General features: G+C 50.8%; 1 protein-coding gene across 1 annotated transcript in view; it reads left to right on the forward strand.

Moving 5' to 3' along the window:
• LOC103272566 (leucine-rich repeat and fibronectin type-III domain-containing protein 2) overlaps positions 1-24014 on the forward strand; it is a 197798-nt gene extending 173784 nt beyond the window's left edge. Inside the window, exon 3 of the mRNA XM_008070057.2 lies at positions 22976-24014. Coding sequence (XP_008068248.1) covers positions 22976-23948 — 973 coding nt within the window. The 3' untranslated portion in view covers positions 23949-24014. The remainder of the gene's footprint in view (positions 1-22975) is intronic.
• Positions 24015-26330: the final 2316 nt, after the last annotated feature.

Consider the following 26330-nt stretch of genomic DNA (forward strand, 5'->3'; position numbering starts at 1 on the left):
CAATCTGCTCAGAACAAGGTGGACTAACAAAGCCCCTCCCCAGCTGGGAGTACCCCTCATCTGAAGGCAGCCTCAGCGCCCCCTGGCCTTCTATGGTGCCAAGTCCCACACAGACTGGGACCCCCAACAAAGTCGCTGCCTCGTGTCACTCTGGGCCATCTTGCTTCCTCCTTTCTAGGTTGTTCCCCAGGGGTAGTAGCCCCAGGCTGTGGCCAACTTTGTGTGCATGTGAGGTTCACAACTAAAGTTGGTGCTTGGATGTCACCATGACCCTGGGGTCATGGAGCCTCCTAGGCCAGGAGCCTGTTTATTGAGTCTTTATCTTCAATGCAATATTAGCATATTTTACTTGTCTCATTTTATATGTTTTTTAATATTGCAAGTCATCTCGTAACTTTGGTTGGAAATAAGACTTAGGTTAGAAGTACCAAGTACTCAGCCTGTAATCCTGAGGTGAGTGGATTGCATGAGCCCACAGGTTCGAGACCCGCCTGGGCAACTTGGCGAGACCTCATCTCTACAATAAATCAAAAAATTAGCTGGGCATGGTAGCGCGCACCTGTAGTTCCAACTACTTGGAAGGCTGAGATGGAAGGATCGCCAGAGCCCAGCAGGTGGAGTCTGCGGTGGCTGGGAGCGGCCACTGCACTCTCCTCTGGGCGACAGAGTGAGACTTCAACTCAAAAAATAAAAAAGTGCCAAGTAAATGCAGATAGTGTCTCCTCCAGGAATGAGGAGAACACCAAGAGTCAGCTTTTCTGAGAAATCATCCCATGCTGGGCACTGTTCTGAGTGGTTTCTGTTTATTAGCCCATCTGATTCTTTCGACGTCCAAACAAAGAAGGTACTGTTACTATCTTGATTTTACAGATGAGAAAACTGAGGCATAAACTGGTTAAGAAGACAGCCAGAGGTATCCCAGCTGATATTTGAAACTGGGCAGGCTGAGGCCCAGATCTGTGCCTTGAGGCCTTGAAAATGGCAGCTGGCATCTGAGGGCTAGCTGTGTGCTCTCCACCTATGAGCAAGCACCTTCCCAACCACCCTGAGGGGCAGGTGTCTCTCTTATGCCCGCTTTACAAGTTAGGAGTCTCAGGGATCAGAAAGAGTTGGTAAGCCGCTCAAAGTCTCCCAGCAAGGACGTGGCAGATCCAGGATTCAGACCCAGAGCTGCTATGCTCCAAAGCTCTCCCCACACTCTTCTCTCCAGAACAAGACTTAGGATGGCAGGGGTGAGCTGGGGCCTTGGAGTCACAGGTGATGTCTTCAGAACAGAGTCCAGTGAGCCCATTCCTTCCTATGCTGTCCCCTTGCCAATAACCTAATCTACTAACAACCCCAGAACCTGTTGTCAGTCGGAACCATCCTGAAGAAATGGGAAGTATGAACCAGACCCACCCTTCCCGCTCACTTACACAAAGGCAGGAATAAGAGGGAGCAGGTGGGTGCTTCAGGAGGAGACTCAGTTAGACAAGTGGAGGAACTTCTGGCAGTGCTGATGATGTCTGGCAAAGTCACAGCTCCTTTGAAAGCAAAAAGATGGCTTGGCTGCTTAAAGGGCCCAAGGATCCCATCTGAGATGGGCAGGCTGATGCATGCCTTCCACCACTTCTCCACGCTGGGGAAATGATGGCTGTGTCCTGGGGCGTCCTGATTTATAACTTGCCATTTGAATCACAGCTGCTGCTGCCTCTTGCCATACCGAACTGAAAGCCGGGTCATGGTTCACCCCCAGAGACGGGACAGGCTTGGGGGAGAGGGAGGAGATTTATGGCTTGGTCTCTGCCCTCCATGAGCCACCATCTCCCAGAGCTGCTGCTGCCACTGCCTTCCCACCCGACGAGGCCCGGGCCCAGTGCTGAGGGGCAGGCGAGCGTACGGGGCTGGAGGATGGCGCTGTGAATCTCTGACAGCCTTGGGGCTCCCTGGCTGGGGGACGTCCAGGGAGGAAGCAGCCATCGATAGATCATAGCTGGGCTGTTGACCTTGAATCTTAAGCAAAGTGAAGAATAAAAGGTCATATTTATTCCATCAGAGCCCCAGAAGTGGTGAAATATGGGAGTGTGAATAAAGACAGCGGTAAATCACTCCCCACTCCTGGGGATTTAGGGGATCTGTCTTCCAGCCTTGTCACCCCCTGGGTGGCCGGGGCTCAGTGTACACAGAGGTAAAGGAAAGAGGAGAGGGAGGTCCCAGGGACCCCAAAACAGAGCTTTATCTGGAATACAGCAGTGCTGAGAGCCATCAAGCTTCCTAGAGTCCTAGGATGCGAGATCTCCCTCACTTCCATGTCACCTTGCCAATGAGCCCATGCCTGACCACCCCACTGAGGGTTGGGCTGCCCGCCCTATCCCCCAACAGTCCTTCTTTCTTATCCTGCTTTACTTTTTCTCTTTTCTTTAGCACGGTCCACATTCTAAAGTGCTAAATGCATGACCAATTCTGTTTTCTATATACTGCCTTTCCTGTCCCCACGGAGAATGTCAACTCCGCCAGCCAGGGGCTTATGTCCGTGGCAGTCACTGCTGTCTCCCAGTGCCTTGAGCAGCGCCTGGCACATAGCAGGCTCTCTGTGAAATTTCTTGGATGAATAAATGAGCCTGGAAATCACTCAAGAAATGGGTCTAATGCAAACCCTTGCCATGCCTAGGAAGAGCAGAGTCCCAAAGAAGGGATGGACTGGTCTCCAGTCTCGTAGCTCATTAGGGGCTGCAGAGCTGAGGAAGCATCTGGGCTCAAGACTCCCAGGCCAGAACTCCAGGTCCTGCATAGTCTGAGTGGCTCTGCACCCATCAGAAGATGCACTTGTCAGTCACATTCTGTTAATTTTCCACAGGCTCTGCCTAGGAGCTGTGTGGCCAGGGCTGGGCAGGGCTGGGGGCTTGTTTGCTTCCTCCCATTTATGAATGTACTGACAACTAACTTCTTAACCCAAAGGGGGACTTTAAAGGATGGGTCCCATGGCTGGGGAAGGTCAGGAAAACTTCATTACTGAGATTGGTTAAGGGGTGGGATGGGAGTGGGGTGAGTATTATGTGTCAGGCTCCTCTGGCTGGGATGACTGCTGCTGTGCCGGACCCTTCACAGGGTCCATGCATGCTGTCCCTGCTGCCAGGAGGCTAGGGAGTGTAATCGTAATAGACAGCATCTCCTGAGCTGTGTGCCATGCTCTGTTCTTAGTACTTTTAGATATTCAGTCACTGAATCTCAGCAACCCCATGATGTGGATGGCACCTATGATTGTCCCCATGTTGTACACAGATGAGAAACCAGGGGCAAATATGCTAGCAAATATATGCTCTTGCTCTGGGTGTTTAGAACATTCCTGCAGACAAAACAACTGGAGATCCCTCCTTGTGGGGCAACGGGCAACGGGCAGCGGGCATAGTACTTGAGCCAGTGATACGGTACTGGGAGGCAGTAAGTGCCATGCAGAACAGGGACTGTAGACAGGGTAGGTGGTGTGCTTGGGGTGAGGAGTAAACTGCACTGTTAGATGGGGTGGCCAGGCAGGCCTCAGTGGGAGGTGAGATCTGAGCAGAAACTTGCAGGAGGTGAGCCCAATCGAGGGCTGCAGGAAGGGCCCACTAGGTGGAGGGAACAGCCAGGCAAGGTCATCATAAAGGCTGCAACAAGGAGGCCAGGGGTCTGGAGCAGAGCGAGTGCAGGGCAGTTGTGGGGACAGGCAGAGAGGAAGTGGGGACAGACCCGCAGGATTTTGTGGGCTCTGGTTAGGAGGCTGCCTGCACTGCTGTCCTCAGGTGCGTGCTCCAGGTGCCCACAGCCCAGGCCAATGCCTCCTCTTTGCGCTCACAAACTCAAGGCTACTTCCACATAGCCAAGGGACACACATTCACACTCACGTACACACACCAACCAAGGGACTCACACTCACACACATATACACACACACAAACCAACCAAGGGACACACATTCATCTACTCACATCCATTGGCCAATGGACACCACTCAAACTTGTATACTCACATACTCACAAACAAACCAGCCAATGGACACACAAGTGCTGATACATACACACAAACACATACACTGGCCAATGGACATACACTATCACAAAACCACACACACACACACACACACACACACACACACACACACACACACCAGCCGATGGATACACACTCACACAGTCCCCACCTTAGGTGGGCTTCACCCTCCATCCCACCTGCAGGTGAGGGGATCAAGAGCCACTCCTCATAAGAGCCCAGCGTGGCCTCTCCCCAGCTGCAGCAGGCCAATTTCTGGGATTTTAGACCCATGCACCCTAATAAACAGTGCTGGAGAGACTCCCAGAAAATTACAGATGAGAATAAGTCTGTGATTGAGACATGTGATTAACTTACACCATCACTTCCATACTAAGACAATGACAGGCCCATATGGCCATGCTCCAGGGACATGGAAGTGCATTTATTCTTCTTTCATTCATCCAGTCCCCACAGGTGCTGGCTGCTCCCAGGTTTAGGGCAGAACAGGGGAAGGAGGATATTGCCACTGCTACTCCTAGTAATTTCCATGCAAAACCAGGATGGGGCACCTCCAGGCCAGGTCAGCCTCACCTTAAAGCTTCTGGCTAATGAATAAATCCCATGGGGAGGGTTATCTGCCCACTCGGCAGAGACCGCAGGTCCAAGACTACCCGAGCCCCCAGATGGTTCACCTTCTGCCACCATGCGGTGTCCTGCTGGGAGGTGGGTGGACTAGATGGTATTAGTGTTGTCTATACCAAAGAAGAAAGAAGGAGAGACAGAGGGAGGAAGGGAGGGGGAGAGGGAGGGAGGGAGGGAGATAGATGGATAATAGATAATAATGTACGTAAGCATTCATACATATGTAAATGATATGTTGAGTAAACATTGTATGTCACTGTTTTGCATACATTGTTTCTCGTCCTCATGTGACTCTGTGAATTGGGTTCGCAATCGTTTTTGGTTTTTTTTTTGAGTTGGAGTCTCACTCTGTCGCCCAGACTGGAGTGCAGTGGCCACTCCCGGCCACTGCAGCCTCGACCCGACCTGCTGGGCTCCGGTGATCCTTCTGCCTCAACCTCCAAGTAGCCGGAATTACGGGCACGCGCTACCACGCCCGGCTGATTTTTTGATTTATTGTAGAGATGAGGTCTTGCTGCCTAGGCGGGTCTCGAACCTGCGGGCTCAGGCAATCCACTCACCTCAGCCTCCCAAAGGCGCGGGATTACAGGCTGAGCCACCAAGCCCAGCTGCAATCTGTTTTTATGAATAAGAAGACTGAAGCTCTGGAAAGTCAAGTAATGGAGTAGAGATATAGTCAATCAGTTGTGAGTCAGGATTCAAGCCCAGAGCCCAGCTCACTTAGGGGCTAACTCCTCTGTGCTTTCAGAGTGGGAGAACTGGTGCCCCCACTCCCACAGCCCTTTCATGGCTGGGCCTCACCCACCCTCTTCCTGCCTTCTCTTGCTCCTACCATTCCTCTTCTGGAACTCTAGAATGTCAGAAATAGACATTGAGGTGCAGAGAAGGAAAGTGACTTTCCCAAGTTTGCACAGCAGGTTGGGGCAGAGCAGGAGTCAGAACCTTGTCTATCCAGATTGGACATGAGGATATCTGGTGGGTGGAGACAGCTCTGCTCCCCCATCCTCCCTCCCACTGACTCCCACTTGGCTGCACAGAGTGGCTGCCCTGCTGCCCGCCTGAGTTCTCCCCCTAGAGGTTGTTACCCTCCCACCCTTGATGAATCTCTTCCTGGCCAGTCTGCTTGTTAGAGACAAAGGTGTCTGGGGAGAATCAGCAGAAACAGCCCAGAGAAGTGCTGAGTGGACTCCTCCTGACCACTGGTGGAAAGGGCATCTCTTCACAGGGGAGGCAGCAGCGGAGTGATGCAGCAGCTCAGCTAGTCGGGTGTCCAGCAGGCTACTTGTCATGGGCTCTGCCTCCAGGCTTGCAGCTTAGAGCAGCCCCCAAGGAAGTATCAATGACCTTCAAGTGTTACGCATTCTTGCATGGGTGCTGAATGTTCCCATTATAAAAAACAACACCTCGCTTTTGTGAACGCTTTACCACTTAAGTCCAAGTGGACTCACATCTTAGTAGGTTTTGCCAACAGTCTGGGGGGGTGGTTCATAGTGTTACTCCTGTTTGACAGATGAGGCTGAGATGCGGGGAAGTGATAGATAGCTCCTTGTTCAAGATTGCTCAGTTAGCAATTGGCAGAGCCAGTATTTGAACCTGATCTTCAAACATTAAATCCAAACATCATGGCAGCTTTTTACTGCATAAACATATTTAAGTACTGTACTCAGTACTGAGCAAGTTTTCACAAAGACTCCATATGATCAATATTATTAACCTATTTTGTAGGTAAGGAAACTGAATGAGGCACAGAGATATGAAGTGACCCACCTAGCGTGGCAGTCAGTAAGTTGTCTGGGGGTTGATACGATTTTCTTCTTCCAGGAGCTTCTGATCTGAGAGAGAAAGAGGGTTAAAATTGAGGGGAAGGATGGGACCCCAGTACCCACCCATGAAATGACCGAGGACTTCATTTCACCCTGATTTGCTTTATGAAGGGTACGGGGATCTGAATGTTTGTGTCCCCTCCAAAAATTCATGGGTTAAAACCTAATTCCCAATATGATAGTGTGAAGAGGTGGGGCCTTTAGGACCCCCCATGGATGAGATTAGGGTCCTTCTAAAAGGGCTTGAGAGTGACGGGGGAGCTCTCTGGGTCTCTCTTGTCCTCCCCACTCCCGTCATGTGGGGACACAACGAGAAAGCCCTCACCATACCAGATGCTGGTGCCTTGATCTTGGACTTCCAGTCTCCAGGACTGTGAGAAAACAAATTTTGGTTTGTCTGTAAATGACCCAGTCTGTGGTAATATGTTCAGCAGCTCAAATGGACTAAGCCAAAGGCTCACTGTAGACTTCACCATTGTCACTGACACAAAACCCAGTTCTTACTGCTCACTCATTTACTGCCAGACACTGTGCTAAGCATTTAACACACTTACCTCATTTAGTCCTGACAATAGACCCACCAAGTAGGCATTAGTATTCCTGTTTACCAATGATGAGAGGTTAGGTAGTCTGCCCAGGGTCACATAGCTAGCCAGTGCCAGAGCGGGGATTTGAACCCAGGCCCAGCTGCTTGAACCATCACGCTCTATCTTCAGCAGCCTTCTCCCAGGTATGGGAGTCCTGCCAAGTTCTGCTCTGGGGCCTTCCTAGTCTTCAACAATCAGGACACACGTAGAATCACAAGCAGGCGGCCAGGGTGCATTCTACTTCACCCTAAATGCAGCCACTTCCCCAGACCTGTCAGGGCCACCCGAGCCCATGGACAGTGGAACCCAGAAGCCCCTCCCAATGGCAACCACCACCCAAGTGTTTATCAGCCATGCTGAAGTAGCACATATATTTCCAACAACCTCTCCTCTTCCTGCCCACTTGGCAGAATGTGCTTGGTGAGAGCATATTTTTTGCCTTTTTTTTTTTTGAGTTGGAGTCTCACTCTGTCCCCCAGGCTGGAGTGCAGCCACCCCAGTGTCGACCTGCTGGGCTCCGGCAATCCTTCCACCTCAGCCTTCCAAGTGGCCAGGACTACAGGCACACGCAACCATGCCCTGCTAATTTTTTACTAATTGTAGAGTCAAGGTCTCGCCAAGTTGCCCAGGCTGGTCTCGAACCCGCGGGCTCAGGCAATCCACTTGCCTAGCCCTCACAAAGTGCTGGGATTACAGGCTAAGCCACGGAGCCCAGCCTGCCATTTTTTATTGTGGTAAAATTTGCATAAAATGTGTCATTTTAACCACTTTTAAGTGTATAGTTCAGTTGTATTAAGTATATTTCTATTGTTATGCAACCATCACCACCATCCATCTCAGAACTTTTTCATCATCTTGAACTAAGCTCTGTACTCATTAAACAATAATTTCCCATTCCTTCCCACTCCAGGCCCTGGAAACACCCTTCTACTTCCTATCTCTGTGAATTTAATGACCCTAGGTCCTTTATATAAGTGGAACCACACAAGGTTCATCCATGTTGTAGCACATGGACCCACACAAGGTTCATCCATGTTGTAGCACATATAAGAATTTCATGAAACATGGAACACTTGATGCATGTGCACACTGTACTTCTGTAGGGGCCATGCAAATCTCTGTATGGTTCAGTTAGTTGCTGCCCAAATGAGCACTGTGATGGCAATTTTTAAAAGTGTCTGTGTATGTATGTGTGTGTGTGTTGGGTCTCACTCTGCTGCCTAGGCTGAAGTGCAGTGGCATAATCATGGCTTACTGCAGCATTGACCTCCTGGACTCAGCCTTCAGAGTAGTTGAGACGACAGGTGCCCACCACTATGCCCAGCTAATTTTATAATATTTTTGTAGAAATGAGGTCTCGCTGTGTTGCCCAGGCAGGTCTCAAGCTCCTGGGTTCAAGCAGTCCTCCTACCTCGGCCTCCCAAAGTGCTGGGATTACAGACATGAGCCATCTTGCCTGGCCTATGATGGCATTTTTAGGGAGGCTGGTGATGTCTTTGCCCAGGGTGATACCCCCATGAAATTATGGATCTGCTAGCTGGGGCAAATTGTCCGAGCAGGTTCATCATTGAATGGTGTTTACCTGGCATCTGCCGGCTGTTCTAGCGCATCTTGGATGCGGCCAGTGGGGAATCTTCATTTTGCACACGTCTATGTTTACAACAAGGTATAATTGATCTGACACCTTATACATTTTTTTCCTGTAAGTGATGAATTGTTGTTGAGCAAACTCTTCCCAGCTCCTCTAGGAGATAAATGACAACTCTCATCATTGTAGTCATTGTCGTTGTGGTACCAAATGGCCCAGGGAAGGAGCAGACACGTGGATCCCTGTTGCACTTAATTTCTCATTCTCACCACAGAGGGCTGGTATTACTATCCCATTTCACACTATCCCATTTTCTTCAGAAAACTGAGGTTTAGAGACAGGATAGACATGATCTAGAGTCACACAATGGGTCAGGGTCAGACCTGGTTTTTAAAGAAAGACTTCTGTTTCCAAAGCACCCACTCTTTCCTCTGAGACAGGCCGCCCCAGTCCTTGGGTGTTGGAAGCTGAGAACAATGACACACAGAGAAAAGTTCTGCATCTATAAAGACTTTTGAGGATGTATACACAGAGGCCTTCTGGGCTGAAGAGCTCACCTGGGCTGACTCAGCCTGCAGGGCCAGAGGGGCTGCTTCAGGAGAACAGGATGGTCTCAACATGGCTCAACAGCAGCCTTAGAGAGGGCATGGAGCGTTTGATGGACATCCGCTTGGTGTGAACCACTCATGGGATGCAGCCTCCAGGGAATCCAGTGTACTCTTGGGGAGCGAGAGCGGCACTCATGAGAAGTGTAATGTCTAATGGGACCCTGTGGGATCTGGCTGGTCTCTGCTACTTTGACCCCTCCAGAGAAGAAGGCCAAAGACAAATTGGTGTGTGATCTGAGGGAAGCAGGGAAGTGAGCTGGAGGGAAAGGGAATGTGAATTCTAGAGTAGTGGGATAGGAGAAAGCCACACGATTTGGGAAGCACCAGCATGTGGAAAGGAAAGAAACATCTGGGCGTGGTGGCTCACGCCTGTAATCCAGTACTTTAGGGCGGAGAAGAGAGGATCAATGAAGGCCAGGAATTCAAGGCCAGCCTAGGCAACATAGTGAGACCTCATCTTTATCAAAAAAAGTAAAATAAAATAACTGGGTGCTCCCAGCTACACAGGACGCTGAAGCAGGAGGAGGATCTCCTGAGTCCCAACTACATGGGAGGCTACGGTGAGCTGTAATTGTGTCACTACACTCCTGCCTGGATGACAGAGTGAAACCCCAACTCAAAAAAAAAGCAGACAAACAGACAAAAAAAAACCCAAAAATAAAAAAGAGAGAAAAAAGAAACAGGCTTGTTCTGGGCAGCCCCATGGGGTTGTGGAGTTGCATTAAGGCTGGTGGGAGGAAGCTGCAGGCTGTCAGCCCACAACCCCACGTGAGCCACTCGAAGTTGTCTGGGCCTGGGACGACACCTAGCCTAGAAAGTGTGGGCAGAGAGCTGACAGCCAGGTGGGCCTGTTACAGAGGCACCGAGGAACACAGTGGCTCTCAGGGCCCATCTGAACCCAGAGTTCCTACAATCTGTGAATGGAGAGGGCAGAAGGAGCCTGCAGACATGTTGGTGAGTCAGCAAGAAAATTGCCTGGACCAGAGAGCACTAAGACAGGCTGCCAGATCTTGGGTTAACTGTCCTCCTGAGCTGGACTATGTACTACCCCATGAGCTAGTATCCCATTTTGTGTCTGGATTTGTTTCTCTGACCTCTGCCTCAATATACTGCCTCGATACATTGAGCACTCACTGGGGACCAGACACTGTTCACATCACTGGGGTTGACTCACTGAGTCCTCATAGCCGCTCTGGGAAGGGGGCTCATCAATTTCCCCCTCTTACAGGGAAGTTGAGTGGCTTGCCCAAGGTTGCACAGCTGGTCAGTGATGGCACTGAGGTTTGAACCCCTGGCATCCTGGGCCAGTGCCGGTACTCCAACCTTCTGGCTTGCTCCTCTCTGTGAGGGAGCCCCATGGAGCAGAGTGAAGCTCCCTCCCTAACACTGTTATCTCCACCAATCACTGGGGACTGCACTTGGCCAAACCTTTGCACAGCAACTGGATCGGCCGCGCCTCCATGTCAGGGAGCAGAGGTAGGGCCTCTACAAGTGTGATCTTCTTCACCTGACTCCAGGGAGAGGCATGCAGAGGCAGCCTGCTGGGGCTCAGCTTGCATTGGCCTAGTTTCCAGTAATCTCTGCAATGGCTCAGCCAGGGCTTTACTCACCTCCTCCACGCGTCTTCCGGAAAAGAGTCACGTGGGGGGCGGGGCGGGAACACACCCTGCTGCAAGTGTTGAAGCCAAGATATCTCCCTGCCAGCCCAGCCCTGGCCAGGCTCTGCCCAAGTCTCCCAGTTTCTATCTTGCACGAGGTTCACCAACAAAACCCGAAGGCCTGGATTTCTGCCATCACAGAGACGTTTCTTTGGAGTTATGTGGATTAAGCATGGCCCACTCGTTTATGAAACAGACCCTCATGTGGAACTTCTCTGTGCCAGTCGCTGGCCTAGGTGCTTTAGGAATGACTCATTGAATCTTCATGACAACCCAATAAGGCAGAGATGATGAAATGCTCCACTTTACAGAAACAGAATATTTCTAGGAAACCAAGACACTGAGAGGTTAAGAAACTTGTCCAAGGTAAAGTATGACAGCATAAGTGGCAGAACTAGGACTTGAACTCTGCACTCTGCTGCCTCTTCAGCTTCCCTTACTGATGGCAGGTATTCCTGGGAGGGGTGACATCTATCATCGTTATTGGGCTTATCGGGGGTTTTTCTTAATAGAGACACATCAGTAACTTGACGATGAGAAACGGAAAAGCAGGAATAAGGGTTAGAAACAAAGGACGTGAGGGTGCCCAAAGACTTAGTCTGGTCAAGGGAAGGACCTGGTTGAGGACCACAGGGAGAGAAAGGCAGATCTGCCAGTGGGATCAGACTCTGGGAAGGGCCTGGGGCATAGGCTGCATGTGTGAGGTAGAAAGGCAGAACACTCCCGGGTACAGATGAACTTGAGTCAGATCTAGGAGAACCCCAGAGTCGGCATACTAAACCCAGAGGTCCTAGGCATCAAGGGAAGCCAGAAGAACCAAAGCGAAAAGATAAAGCCCTCCAGAGCCTTGGAGCGAATGGAGAGCAGCTCAAAGCCCTGGACTGAAGCCTCCAAGACCAGGCCATCCCTTGATATGAGCTGCCCTGAAGCAAGACAACATACCTGGCCTGTCCCACCTGTTTGATGTATCAGGGCTCACATAGAAAATGGCAGTGTTGATACCATCTGCTGGGGTACATGGACCAGGCTACCCTGCATGCTCTAGGACAGTCCCATTCAACAACACCATCTGTGATGATGGAAATGTCCTGCAGGGGTAGCCACTAGCCACATGAGATTACTGAGTACTTGAAATCTGGCTGGTGTAAGTCTGGCTGGTGTGACTCAGGAACTGAATTTTCAATTCTATTAAATTTTAATGAATTTGAAGTCACATTTAAATGGCAGCATGCAGCAAATACCTTTATGGGGTAGGGTAGATATAGAACATTCATTTCTTTTGCCAGTCCACCTAATGCTTTCAAGAGCCTACTGTATGCCGAGTGCTATAGCGGGTTTTGTGGCGATATTAGTGAACAAGACAGACACAAAGCCCTGACCTCAATGAGTGGGCATGCTAATGGAAGGAGAGAAAGATAAACAATTACCAGTAAGTGTAATCAGTAAATGATATTGTTTGTTGGGCGGTAAAAGACCAGTGGGAAAAACGGGAGTAGAGTCATGGACTTGGGAATTAAAGAACAGTGTTAAATAGGATGGTCAGGGTGACCTCCCTGAGGAGGTGACATGGTAGAAGAGACTTGAAAGAGGTGAGGCAGTGAGTATATAGGTTCTGGAGGAAGAGCATCCAGGCAAAAGGAACAGCCAGCACCTAAGCCCTGAGGCAAGAGCCCTTTGGCAGGTTCAAGAAGCAAAAGGTAGCTGTTGTAGAGTAAGCAAGAGGGAGTAGAAAGAGGAAATCCAAGATTGTGTGGGGTCTGGGAGTCACATGAGAACTTTGACTAGTGAGATGGGCTTCACCGGAAAAGGGGAGAGCGTTGAGCAGAGGAAGGACAGGAGGCCACCTGGATTTTAACAAGATCATTGCTCTGCTTGTTTAGAGAAGAGGCTGGGGGAGAGGAGGACACCCAAAGTCCAACTCAGCAGGGGCTGCTGCCCCACCTGCCTGCTGTCCTGGGCGTCGTGGGGACGAATGTCCAGGGACACCTGAGGCAGAGGCAGTGGTTACAGCGCACTTCAGAATCTGAAGTGCGTTATGTTGAAAGGACCCGTGACTCCTTCACTGGCTGATAGGGGGAAGTGACTGCCAATAAGGCAGGGGTGCCCCAGGGGACCTGGGGAAGCCCCATGCTGCAATCACAGCAGAGCAGGGACAGAACCTGGTCCCGAGCCCCTGGTCCCTGACCCATGGTCCTGCCTTGGAAGTTAACAAGAGACTTCTGACCCTTGGGGCCCTCACTGAGTCACATCAGTACCACGATAATCCCATTCTAAAGATCTGTCATTTCGTGACCAGTCTGGGCAACACAGCATGTTTTCTGAAGTAACAAGACCACCCTCATCCCTCACTGGAGCCCCATATCCGACCCTAACTAGCTCTGTGGCCTCAGGGCAGTTCAGTTAACCATCTCTAAACCAAGGATTATTAAGTGTACTCAGGTTTATCATGAACATTAATTGAGAAAATGGGAAAGTGCTGGGTTGAGCTCTTGACTGAGCACAAACCTCCTTTCTGTGAGACCGTAGTCATGTCATTCAGCCTCTCTGAGCCTCTATTTCCACATCTATAAAATGGGGATAATCCTAGTATTTCCCTCATAGGGTTGCTACCAGGATTAAATTAGTTAATACACGGAAAGTACTCAGAGCAGTGTTTGACATAGAGTAAGCGCTCAATAAATGTTCACCGTCATTGTAAAGTAATATATCTTTCTTTTCTTTTTAAGTTGCATCAAACCATTGGCCTGACTCTAAGACATGCGTCCTGCTAAATCCCGATTCGGTTCAATTCAATTCAATTCAATGTGAGACAGTACAGGGAAGATGGTGCTCGCGGCCCTGGTGTGGTCACTTCCAGCTGTGTGAACTTTAGTAGGCAGCCTATCTGCCTGAGCCTCAGTTTCTTCATCTGTGATGTGGGGATAATTATTCCAATTTCACAGAGTCAATGGGCAAGATCAAAGAGACACTGCATGTCAGGCCCCTGGCACGTAGTATGTGCTTAGTAGAGCATATGCAAGACAGACCAGTCCTGTCTCCTCTGCCCAATTGCAGCTCATGCATGAAAACAAACAGGCCCTTGGGGTTTGCAGGAACAGCTGGGAGTCAGGGCCTCCTGCCTGGGTCTAATGAGTCTGTGTCATGTGGTCTGAGATCTGGAGGCTGGCTGGAGAGGCTGGCTGGCCAGTGGTGCTGTGAAGAGCTGGTGATGAGGATGCAGAGCCGGGGAAGCTTGGTGTGACCTCTCCCAGTAAGGTCTGGTTCGGCAGGCAGCCACCATGCATCACTGAGAGAGGAGAGAAGAGGACAAAACACTTAAGAAGGGACAGTGAAGGGGGAATGGCGAGTGGAGGCTGGAGGAACCATGCTGATAAAAGGGGTGATGTTTGCGATGATTCTAAGAAGGCAAGGATTTCATTTCTTGTGTAGACACAAATTTCTCCCTCTTATGCAAATATTCTCTCTCTCCTTCCCTCCCTCCCTCCCTCTCTTTCTCTCTGTCTCTCTCTCTCTCTCTCTGTCTCTCCCGCTACATGTAACAAACCCCTGAGGCACACCTCATTTTTTTTTTTTGAGTTGGAGTCTCACTCTGTCGCCCAGACTGGAGTGCAGCGGCTGCTCCCAGCCACCGCAGCCTCGACCTGCTGGGCTCCAGCGATCCTTCCGCCTCAGCCTTCCAAGTAGCCAGAACTACAGGCGTGCTCTACCACGCCTGGCTGATTTTTTGATTTATTGTAGAGATGAGGTCTTGCTGCCCAGGTGGGTCTCGAACCTGTGGGCTCAGGTAATCCACTCACCTCAGCCTCCCAAAGGCGCGGGATTACAGGCTGAGCCACCGAGCCCGGCGGCACACCTTATTTTATCTGCAAGGGGCTGTGTTCTCCAGGGAGGTCACTGCTGTTGCAAAGGGTTGCAAAAAATATAAAGGCTCTAGCACAGTAGAATTTGATTTTTTGCCCTGCTACCAGGGCAGTTGTGCTGGGTTAATCAGGAGACCTTCCTCACAGGGAGACTTGGACACCTGGTGTCCACCTCCTCTCAGGCTTTGTGGCCGTCACCACCCTAGTGTCCAGCTGGCAGAATGGAAGGGGAGTATGAGGAGGGCACTCTCCACTTTCTGAAGGCCTGGCCCAGAGGTGGTCCACACTACTTCCTCTATGTTCTGTTTACCAGAATGTGCCACTTGGTATACCTAATCGCAAGGGAGGCTGGGAAGTTTAGTCTAGACAGAAGGCCATGGAACGGGGAGCATGGGTTGATAGTTGGACCATAGGCTTTGCCACAAGGCTTGGGTGGAAACTCTCTTATAATCCCTCCATTCCTATTCCCATTCCCACTCCCAAGGCCCAAATGCCTGATGGGTTTCAAACTATTTTGTTAAGAAAGAGTAGGTTTTGCCTGCAAGTGTCTCTGGGAGAGGTCACACAAGGAGCCACCTCAGAAATCAGGGCACGTGGGAGCCTCTGGGGGAAGGTGGGGTGGGAACTGGGTAGAAGTGGGACAGAACAGTGACTAATGTTCTAATGTTGCCTAGGACCAGGACCCCTTGTGTACCACATATATGTAAATACCTGTACTCTGACACACACACACACACTCTCAAATACCCACACATTGAACTGACAAATGACTAGACATACCCCTTACACCTCTCTCTCTCTCTCTCACACACACACACACACATGCACGCACACACACACACACACTCACACACACACACACACACACTCTCTCTCAAATACCCACACATTGAATTGACAAATGACTAGACATACAGACATACCCCATATGCCTTTCTCTCTGTCTCTCTGTCTCTCTCTCTCTCTCTCTCACACACACACACACACACACACACACACACACACGTATGCACACACACACATACACTCTCTCAAATACCCACACATTGAACTGACAAATGACTAGACATACAGACATACCCCATATACCTCTCTCTCTCTCACACACACACACATACACACACACGTACAAACACACGTTCACCTGCCCCTCTTCACTCACTTCGCCAAATGCATATCTATGTGCACATCCACGAAAAGTCTTCAGGAGCCCTTGTGGTAAGCCCAAGGATACAGAAAAACACCACTCTAGAAGGTTTTCCTCAGAACAAGCCAGTGTCTGAGCGCCCACCATTAGCTGTCCCCTGCATTCCAATGAGAACCCCTCCCGTGTGTTTAGGCCCCAACATTCAGCAACATGCTTGCTCAATCACTGCTGAACCATAGGGTAAATATTTGCTCAGTATTGACTCCGGGCCAGATATTAATATCAGGATTGGCAGCAGAGATACAAAGATGAACAAGACACAGCCTCAGTCCTCAAGGGAGAGGCATGCAAAAACAGACACCTGCCACGTGGGAAGGGCTCTGACAGGCAGGGGAGGAAAAGAGTGGCTCCTGAGAGGCCAGAGATGATAGACAAATCGGGCCTTGAAGGATGAGGTCACTGAGTGGAAAAAGAGACGATGTTTCAAGGAAGAGGGACCACTGTATGAGGTGGGACCAAGTTGGCTTGTTTCGGGAGAGATGCGTGATTCTGGGAGTGTGGTGAAGTGTTTCCTAAAGCTGGAATGTTGCCAGGTTCAGCCAAGATATGCTGCAAAGGACAGGAAGTCATAATCCTTTTTTCCCAAAGCACAAGGAAATAAGGAGAAATTAATCAGTGGGTAGAATATTCTCAATAATGTAAAGGTTATCTCCTTGTGTCATTCAGGATTGAGTCAGGAAAAAAAGAGAGAACATTTTAGGTCTTTTGAAAGAAGGAATTAAGGACAGGGATTGGGTTATAGTGATGATGGGGAGGTCAACCAGGGGACAGCAAGGCATCATAGAGATTAGCAATAGCAAGAAGCCACGAGCACCCAACTGCCCCTATTCCAGGCTGGAAGAATGTGGGAGAAGATGGGCTGACCAGAGACTAAGATCCAAAGGTGTCTGGCAGGTGCTAGAACCATGGGAGCCTGAATCACAGAGGAGGCTCAGAGACTGGCAGGAAGAAATCACTTGAAGAGGAAGAAGAGATGCCTGGCCTCTCCCCTCTTCCTGCCCTCTGGTCTTCCTCCAGTGCCTGTATGGCCAAGCCCATCTGGCAGCCCAAAGGGCCTGGAAACCTAAGAGCAGGCAAGGGAAGCTGGGAAATGTCATTCTCTGCCATACAGAACTGGGCAGGTTGAAAGTGAAGAGATATGACCTAGTGTCACCACTATGTATCTGTGATTTCTTAGGCCTCTGGTATCAGCTGCAGATATGTTTGCTATTGTCAGACTGAATGAACAATGCCCAAATAATCCCAACAGAAAAAGAAAGAAAGAAAAACAGCCACTTATGCGTGTTTTGTTTTTCCTGGGTAAGTGCTTGGGGTTGCAGTTTCAAATTGTCTTTAGAGCGTGTGAGCTTAATTAAATTTAACACATTGGAGCAACTTGACTTAAAATAGCAATTCATGCTTTCTGCTTACAGAGATTTTGCTAGTTTATACGATGGAAATAAATCCATCAGGATTTCAGAAGCATGTTTTTCTCAAAGGGCTGTGACCCAATGTTTGAGCCAATACCTCCAGATCCCCTCTCCCCTCATTCACCCTGCTCTGCACCCTGGAAAGTGGACCCATGTGCACCAGTAAACTCTGGCTTGTGGTTGGGTTCAGCCCTAGAGAGCAGCAGCAGAAGGCTGGGAGCTGAGAAGAGAGTGAGATTGGGCTACTTCTTTGGTTCCCCATCCTGTTGCCCCTGAAAGTTTGTGTTCCTCAACCAAATGAGACCAATGTGTCTCAGTGGAGGGAGATTTTTGCCCCCAGAGGACATTCAGCCATGTTAGGGATACTTTTGGTTGCCACACTGGGAGTCTATTCTGGCATCAAAGAACAGAACCCAGGGATGCTGCGAACCATCCTAAATGCAGACAAATGTTACAGCCCCACCACAGCCAAGACGTATCCAGCCCAAGGTGTTAACAGCACTAGGCTGAGAAAGCCTGCCCTAGATCCATGCTCCTCAAACTAGTTATCGTGAAGGGTCCGTTTTGTTTTCCCTTCATCTGTTGCAGATTAATGCTCATGTAAGAATATAATAGAAAAAAACCATCAGAAAAAAATCATCATGCACTTGAATGTGACAACCATTGCAACATGTCTATGAAATAGAATGCTTACTCTCAATTTCTGTACTAACTATAGAGCAGGAATGAACAGTTCTGAACCCAGCATCCATCTGTGAGTGATGCCTTGAGCAGCCCTGACCTAATGGTTCTCTCTTCCTGGGCCTGGGGGTGGAGGGGGGCAGGGAAGGGTAACAGCTCAAGGGCAACCAGCCCTGGACTATTACACATTCATGTGTCGTCCTCTACACCCTACCCACCTATTTGAAATGAGTCCCTTTATAAATAAGACCTTTAATTGTCCCCTGGGGCATGTGCCTCTTGCTCCTAAAGAGCCCAGCTGATTCTAAGGGTTTTCCTACCTGGGAAAGTTTCTAAGCAAGTGGGAAAAGTCAGAGGCTGTGTGGAAAGGAGGGCAAGAACCATACGGCAGCCTGGCAGGAGAGCCCAGCTATGGAGCTTGGACTGTCTCTTGTAGATCAGGGTTGGCTCTTGAAGGGTGTCTCAGAAGGCAAGGGGCATGGCCAGGGTTGTGTTTGGAAATGCTGGTGCTGAGCATTGAGTCTCAGAGAGCGCACCCAAAGGTAGACAGCCTGTTTGCAGGAGGCCTGAACCAAAGCAGGACTTGGGAAGGCAGAGGAGTATTTAGAAGGCAGAAGCTACCAGTCAGAGTGATGGTTGGTGAACAGGAATGAAGGGGGGATCCAGGCTCTCCAGCTCTAGATTGGAGGATTCGTGGGTGGTTTTGTTGCAGGGGTGGAATAGAGTGGAGAGAGGCACACAGGTGGGAGATGACTTCCGCTTCTACACCGGAGTGCCCATTTCAGGTGGCTTTTTCATGCAGATTGTCTGCTGGCTGCCTAGAGATAGGCTGGTCTTGCTTTTGAGTAAGAAGTATGGGTTCTGGATCCAGAAGGATCTAATCTGGTCGCTGCACCATCATTCACCCCAAGGGAAAGTGCAAAGCACATAGCTTCCTCCTTCTCTTTTGCTTTTTTTTTTTGAGTTGGAGTCTCTCTCTGTCACCCAGACTGGAGTGCAGTGGCCGCTCCCAGCCACCGCAGCCTCGACCTGTTGGGCTCCAGCGATCCTTCCGCCTCAGCCTTCCAAGTAGCTGGAACTACAGGCACGCGCTACCATGCCCGGCTAATTTTTGCTTTATTGTAGAGATGAGGTCTTGCCAAGTTGCCCAGGCAGGTCTCGAACCCGTGGGCTCAGGCAATCCACTCACCTCAGCCTCCCAAAGTGCAGGATTACAGGCTGAGCCACCGAGCCCGGCGCTTCCTCCTTCTCTAAAGGGGAATGATGGTAATTCCCTCAAGGGGTTGTCAGGAAGTTCAATGAAATAATACATGTAAACTTCCCAGCAAAGGTAAGCTCCTGGTGAATACTGGTTTTTAGTGTTATTGACAAAGGCAAACTTGACCTTACCAGCCGGGCTGTTTTGAGTCAGCTGGCTCTGGCTCTTCTTGAGTCCCTCCAACCAACTCCTCCTCCCCCAACGTGCACGCGCGCGTACACACACACACACACACACACACACACACACACACACACACACACACATACACACACACACACCACGGGGCAGAGGAGCAGCCTTTCTGCTCTGCATCCTGATGCTGCATTCCTCTGGCTTTGTTTCTGATGGGCCAATTAGAATGCTACTCTTGTCCAGACTCAGCCCTTATCCCTGGTGCCAGAGGTCTGCCAAGAACCAGCCTTGTCCTATTTCCCCTCAATGTTCAGCACCAGCATTTCCAAACACAACCCTGGCCATGCCCCTTACCCTCTGAGACACCCTTCGAGAGCCAACCCTGATCCACAATACAGTCCAAGCTCCTTAGCTGGGCTCTCCAGCCAGGCTGCCGTATGGTTCTTACCCTCCTTTCCACACAGCCTCTGATTTTTCCCACTTGCTTAAAAACTTGCCCACTTGCAGCTTTATCACATTATGATTTTCCCTGACTTGGGAAGCGAGGGGGAGGGAGGAGAGGCCAGGCAAGACCTCACACAGTCTCCCAGGAAGGGCAGGGCAATGGGCAGTGTCTGAGAGGCAGCATGGCCCAGTGTCCAGGAACAGAGATCCTGGAGCCAGACTGCCTGGCAGGTAGCTTAAACTTTCTGTGCCTCGTTTTTGTTTTTTTAATCTGTAAAGTGAAATGACAGTAATATAACTACCTCCAATTTGTTGGGAGTATTAAACGAGTCTTAAGTCTCTTAAATACCTCAAAATAGTGCCTGGCACAGTAAGCCCTCATGTTGACTACTCTCTTTTTGTTGTTGTTATTAGTAGTAGTAATTTTAGTAACATGGTATGTCTCCCAGGAGAAGGTGGCTAAAGATCGAGATTTCTGGGCTCGTGGTACATCTTCTGTGTCCTGGGGATGTTGTGTTAAATGTAATTGTGAGGGTGAAAACCTATATCACCTAGCAGATTTTCAGTAAGCAAGCATGCCCATCCCCTCCTCAAATAGACACACTATTGCATGGGCCCATGACCCAGTGAGATTGTGAAGTGCAGTGATTCGGGGCAAACGGGAGCTGTCTCCCTGTGTTTCAGTCCTGGCTCTGCTGTGTTATCTTTGCTTAACACCTCCATGCCTTTGTTTCCCCATCTGAGTGGTAGGGATCGTGATAGTGGCTATGTCAGAGAGTTGCTGTGGAATGAAGTGAGTTGACATAGAGCACTTAAAACAGATCCTGGCATACAGTTACCAGCTGGTATTGGCTCTGTTGTCACTGTTCTGGGGTGCTTAGCACTGCCTTTCCAACTTATAGTATTAGCCCCGAAGAGGAAGGAATTAGGCCTTGAATAACTCATGTCCTCTGAAGCACTGACCATGCAAGCCAAGGATTCTGCCAGAGGGGGAATGTGAGCCACAGCAGGCTCTGAGCGCTGCTCCAAGGAAGGAGGTGGTTGACCAGCCACAGACCAAGCTGGACTTTTCACTGAAATGACACAAAAAAAGGCTCCCATGTCTGTCACACAGAGAAGAACAGGCCCAGGCTGTGGACCCAGAAGCCAGTGTTAAAAGTTCCAACCTTCTTCATCTTAGTTATCTGTATGACCTCAGCCAAAACATTTAGCCTCTCTGAGTCTCATCCATTTCTCCTCTGTGAACTGGGAGCATGGACCACTAGCCTCACAGGACTGCCATGGTGCCTGGGTCAAACAAGCCGTAAAGTCCTCAGATAGACCTAAGGGGCTGGCTGCAGGGTCCCTGCTGGATCCAACCCCCCCTTCTCCCCTCTGGCCTCATCTGCTCCAAGCACTGTGCTGAGGATAGGGATGGGGCCTGGAGGCCGGGTTTCTTCCAGTGTGGCTTCCTCAGTAGCTGAGCAGGTGAGGAGAGTGAGGCGGGAGGCGGCAGCCTCTGGGCTGCCCACTGACGGGATGTCAATATCTGCCTGTCAGCTCCAATCTTTCGTGTAGGGCTCCCAGGTGGAAGTCTTCAGACTTTGGTATTTCATATTTGAGATCTCAATTAGGCTGCCTGGCTCTGGGTTTGTGGGGTTGATGGGAGCGGATGGTGCCGATGGGAGCTGATGGTGCCCTTTCATTTTTAAGTAGTAGGAAATAGGAGGATGGGGATTCCGGGAGTAGAGGAGTTATCAGGACGCTACAGAGTGGAATCTTCAGAGCTGGGTGGGTGTTTCTACAGGAGTGTTTATGGGGGCAACACAGGCAGCATCTCTAAAAATAACAAAAGGTGTGATGCCTTGATAAGGGTCTTAGAGGTCAGGACTTGTGTCTGAGTTTCATGGAGGGGCTAGGCGGGAGAAGCCCTGGCTGCAGTGGACAGTCCCCGATGTGGGGCCTTGCCACCCCATCAGACCCTCCCCTAAGGTGGAAGGAGTAGTCAGGGTCTTCCTGACTAGAAGCCCTTCCCTCAGGTCTCTCAGATGAGCCTGGCCTACGATGGCTGTGACTAAAGGGTCCTCCCTTTCCTCTGGGATGCAGAATTCCCCCGGTCTTTAACATCCCACTGTCTCTCCACCTTGGAGCAGCAGCCCTCACCTCCTACCTCTAGTCCTCTTCTGCTTGGAACCCCATCTCCCAGTCAGCAGCAAACATTCTCCCTCCTGAGTCATGAGAAAATCCTTTGGAGATGAGGGTGGTATTGGCTCCTCTGGGCAGGACCTCGTCTCTGACACGGCATAGAGAGGGCTCAGTGTGTGTTGCTGGTGATTCTGATGAATCTTAGAGGATACAGGAAGGGCTGGACCAAGTTTCAGGGATGAGCTAGAACAGGACCAGAGCTGGCTTGACCCCTGACCCTTCCCATTTCCCTTCCCAGAGACTGAGGGAATATTTGTAGCAGGTGAGGGGAAGGGGGTGGCAGGTTGTCCCTTTGTATAATTTCTGCTTCTTCACACCTTAACTCTCTGCCTCTGTGTCTCTCCCTCTGCCTTGCCCTGTGTCCTCTCTCACCTCTCTTGAGTGCCTTCCTCTTCTTCTGGACCTCTAAATGCTTCCCTTGTCTCTACTGTTACTTGTCCCCTTTCTCGTTCCTTTCATTTTCATACTCATTGTCTTCTTATTTCTGTATCTTCTGGGTCATCCCCCCAACCCCAACCCCCGATCTCTGATGTGTCTCTCTCTGTCTACATCTCTCTGTGCTGCTCCAACCCATCATCTTCCTCTCCCACTTCCTTTTCCACCCAACTTGTCTCTCTGTTCCCTTACCTGGGTCTCTATCTTCACATCTCTTTTGCCTTCATTATTTCCTCTGCCCAACTCCTACCACCTGCCGGCCCCTTCCCCTTCTTCCTCCTTTCCCTCCTCCCTCTCTTCTCTGTCTCTTCCCTCTTATACCTCTTCACCTGTCTCTCTTTCTTTGGCCGTGTCCCATTCTCTGTGTCTGTCTCTGTCCCCCTGCCCCTCTTGGTTACTCTTTCTGTTTCTGCCTCTGTCCCCTCCTCATCACCCTGCCCCTCTGCCCCCTCTGTGTCCACCCCAGGATGATCCCAGCCTCCAACAAGGCCTTCGTGGTCAACAACCTGGTGTCAGGGACCGGCTATGACTTGTGTGTACTAGCCATGTGGGATGACACGGCCACAACGCTGACGGCTACCAACATCGTGGGCTGCGCCCAGTTCTTCACCAAGGCTGACTACCCACAGTGCCAGTCCATGCACAGCCAGATCCTGGGTGGCACCATGATCCTGGTCATCGGGGGCATCATCGTAGCCACGCTGCTGGTCTTCATCATCGTCCTCCTGGTGCGCTACAAGGTCTGCAACCATGGGGCCCCCGGCAAGATGGCAGCGGCTGTCAGCAACGTGTACTCGCAGACCATGGGGGCTCAGCCACCACCTCCAGGCAGCACACCCGCAGGGGCCCCGCCGCAGGTCCCACCGAAGGTGGTGGTGCGCAACGAGCTCGTCGAATTCACAGCCAGCCTGGCCCGAGGCAGTGACTCCTCTTCCTCCAGCTCCCTGGGCAGTGGGGAGGCTGCAGGACTGGGACGGGGCCCCTGGAGGCTCCCACCCCCTACCCTTCGCCCCAAGCCCAGCCTTGACCGCCTAATGGGGGCCTTTGCTTCCCTGGACCTCAAGAGTCAGAGAAAGGAGGAGCTGCTGGACTCCAGGACTCCAGCTGGGAGAGGGTCTGGGACGTCGGCCAGGGGCCACCAGTCGGACCGAGAGCCACTGCTGGGGCCCCCCGCGGCCCGGGCCAGGAGCCTGCTCCCCTTGCCCCTGGAGGGCAAGGCCAAACGCAGCCACTCTTTCGACATGGGGGACTTTGCGGCTGCGGCTACAGGAGGGGTCGCCCCTGGTGGCTACAGCCCCCCTCCTCGGAGGGTCTCGAACATCTGGACGAAGCGCAGCCTCTCTGTCAATGGCATGCTCTTGCCCTTTGAGGAGAGTGACCTGGTGGGGGCCCGGGGGACTTTCGGCAGCTCTGAGTGGGTGATGGAGAGCACGGTGTGAGCCCAGGGGTGGGCATGCTCTCTCCCTGCTTGCGGGGCGGGAGGAGAAGGGAAAAGAATCTTTACTGGCAAATGTTTGTGGAGTTTTCATGGTGATGTTTACATCCAGGGACAGTTTTGTCTCCCTGTCAATGGCCTCTTGTCCCCCCACTACTCTCCCAACACCCACATCACCTCCCCACCACCCAGCCGGGGTGTGCTCAGGGAATGCGGACTCACTGACATGTCGGACTGAGCCCTGAGTGTTTGGAAAGGCGAGGCTCCGCCTTTCTAAACACAAATGTAGCCTACAAGCAAGCGGCTTTGGATTGCCTATGGGTCCAGTGTTGTTTTTATTTCTTAATTTACTTTTTTCCATTTCCCAGACTTCTCCTCTTCGTTCACACATGCAATTGAAGAGTTCACTGTGCATATGGAATGCATGTTCCCAGCGGCCCTGGTAGTGGGTGATTCTTGCCAGTTGATGAGAGAAGGGAATGATTCTAGTTGCACACTTGTTTGGGGGAAGACTGTGGAGCTCCCCATGCAGAGCACTCACTGTTCCCAGCCACCCCCACACCCTGCACTGGGAGGGGTGAGTGACCCCTGATGCCTGACTCAGTTTCCTTGACCCCTTAAACATGACACCCCACACCCATCACAGCAGCCTAAACCAGAAGGATAACTTCCAGGACATCTCATGTGTGGGGAGAAAGAAGGACTTTATGCTGTAGGGTAGAAGGGACCCTGACTTTTGGAGTTGCTTTGGGATTTGTGCCTCTCTTTCTGGAAGCTGGCACAGAACATCCCCATGAGCACGTGGCAGGCCAAGAGGATATAAGGCAAGCAGTATGAGGTGGCAGAAGGAGCCATGGACCTTAGGCCCAAAGCCCTGAGTTTGGGTTCTAGACCCTTCTGCATAGCCAGCTGAAAAACTTGAGCAAGACCCTTTTCTCTTTTGGGACCTGTTTTCTATAATAATTTGCAAAATACTGGGATTGTCCTAGAAGGTCTCCAATTCCCTTCCAGTTCTAAGGACCAATTAACTCTGAACAACTCTAAGTGTTATGGTTTCCTGCTTAGCAGTACCATAAGCACAAGCTGGTTAAAGCCTCATCCTTCTTACTGAACACAGAAGGGAATTCTAGAGGCTTTGGAGGGATATGCTGAGTCTTGTTTAAAATCACGTGGTTTTAAGATGTGGGGAGGTGTTTGCAATCACCCCATTCTTTTTTTTTTTTTTTTTTGAGTTGGAGTCTCACTCCATTGCCCAGGCTGGAGTGCAGTGTCACACTCACAGCCACCCCAGCATCGACCCACTGGGATCTAGTGATCTTCTGCCTCAGCCTTTCATGTAGCCAGAACTATAGGCACGGGCTACCTCGCCCGGCTAAATTTTGATTTATTGTAGAGACGAGGTCTCGCCAAGTTGCCTGGGCTGGTCTCAAACCCGCAGACTCAGACAATCCACTTGCCTTGGCCTCCCAAAGTGCTGGGATTACCAAACGCAGTCAAACATCCAATTCTTAATCCTCTCCCCTCCCCCAGAGCATAAAGGAATTGCCCAAGGCTACGCACTGAGTTAGTGTCCAGGTCAAGACAGGAGCCAAGGCCATCTGCCTCTGGTGGGTAGTGTTTGGGATCCATGACCCTGTCTTCACCTTGACTGGGGCAGTTCTGTGTCCAAAGGCTGTCCCTTGTTTGTTCCTGAAGAAGGTGACTCAGATGGGGCATAGGGGATGCCTTCTCTTGGTTTCCCGAGGAGGATCCATCCTTGAAAATTGTAGGATGGGAATGGGAGGGGTGACAGGCTCCTTTCCATCTAGGGATTAACCCCTTACTCCACACAGTGGCAAGAGGAGGGGCAGAGGAGACGTGCCGAGGGAGGACCTGCTTTGGACAAATTGGAACAACCTTCCTTCTGCATCTCTGTCCCGCCTGGTCTGTTTCCTTCTTGGTCTCTCCTCATTGGCAACGTACTACCTCTCCCTCAGTCTCCCCAACTCATTCTCTGTAGACCTCTGTCTTCTCTCTCGTGTTCTGTCTCCCTCCTTCTTCCATTTGCAACTACACAGCCTACAAAATATATAGATGAGCCCATTCTGGACCTAAAGGTTTCAAAGGGCTCGGCCCTGGAGCTGAACTGCCAGCCTCCAGCCCCATTCTGGAACACACAAGAAAGAGGTCTGGGACAGTTTTTGCAGGATTACCTTCTGGGTGGAGCCCGGGAGCCTCCAAATCCCATGCCTCCTCTTTTTTCCCATCCCACCCAGCTCCCTGCCTTCCTTCCACTCACTGGTCTTCACTCTTTTCTTTCTTCCTGTGACTCTCTGCCTTCTCCAGTCCCATCTGGTCCTGACAAGGTCATTAACAGACCCAGCCAGTCTCTCCTGAGACTGCAAGT

This window comes from Carlito syrichta, unplaced genomic scaffold (assembly GCF_000164805.1).
Source record: "Carlito syrichta isolate Samal-C Ts95f unplaced genomic scaffold, Tarsius_syrichta-2.0.1 Scaffold312770, whole genome shotgun sequence".
In the NCBI taxonomy this organism is placed as follows: Eukaryota; Metazoa; Chordata; class Mammalia; order Primates; family Tarsiidae; genus Carlito; species Carlito syrichta.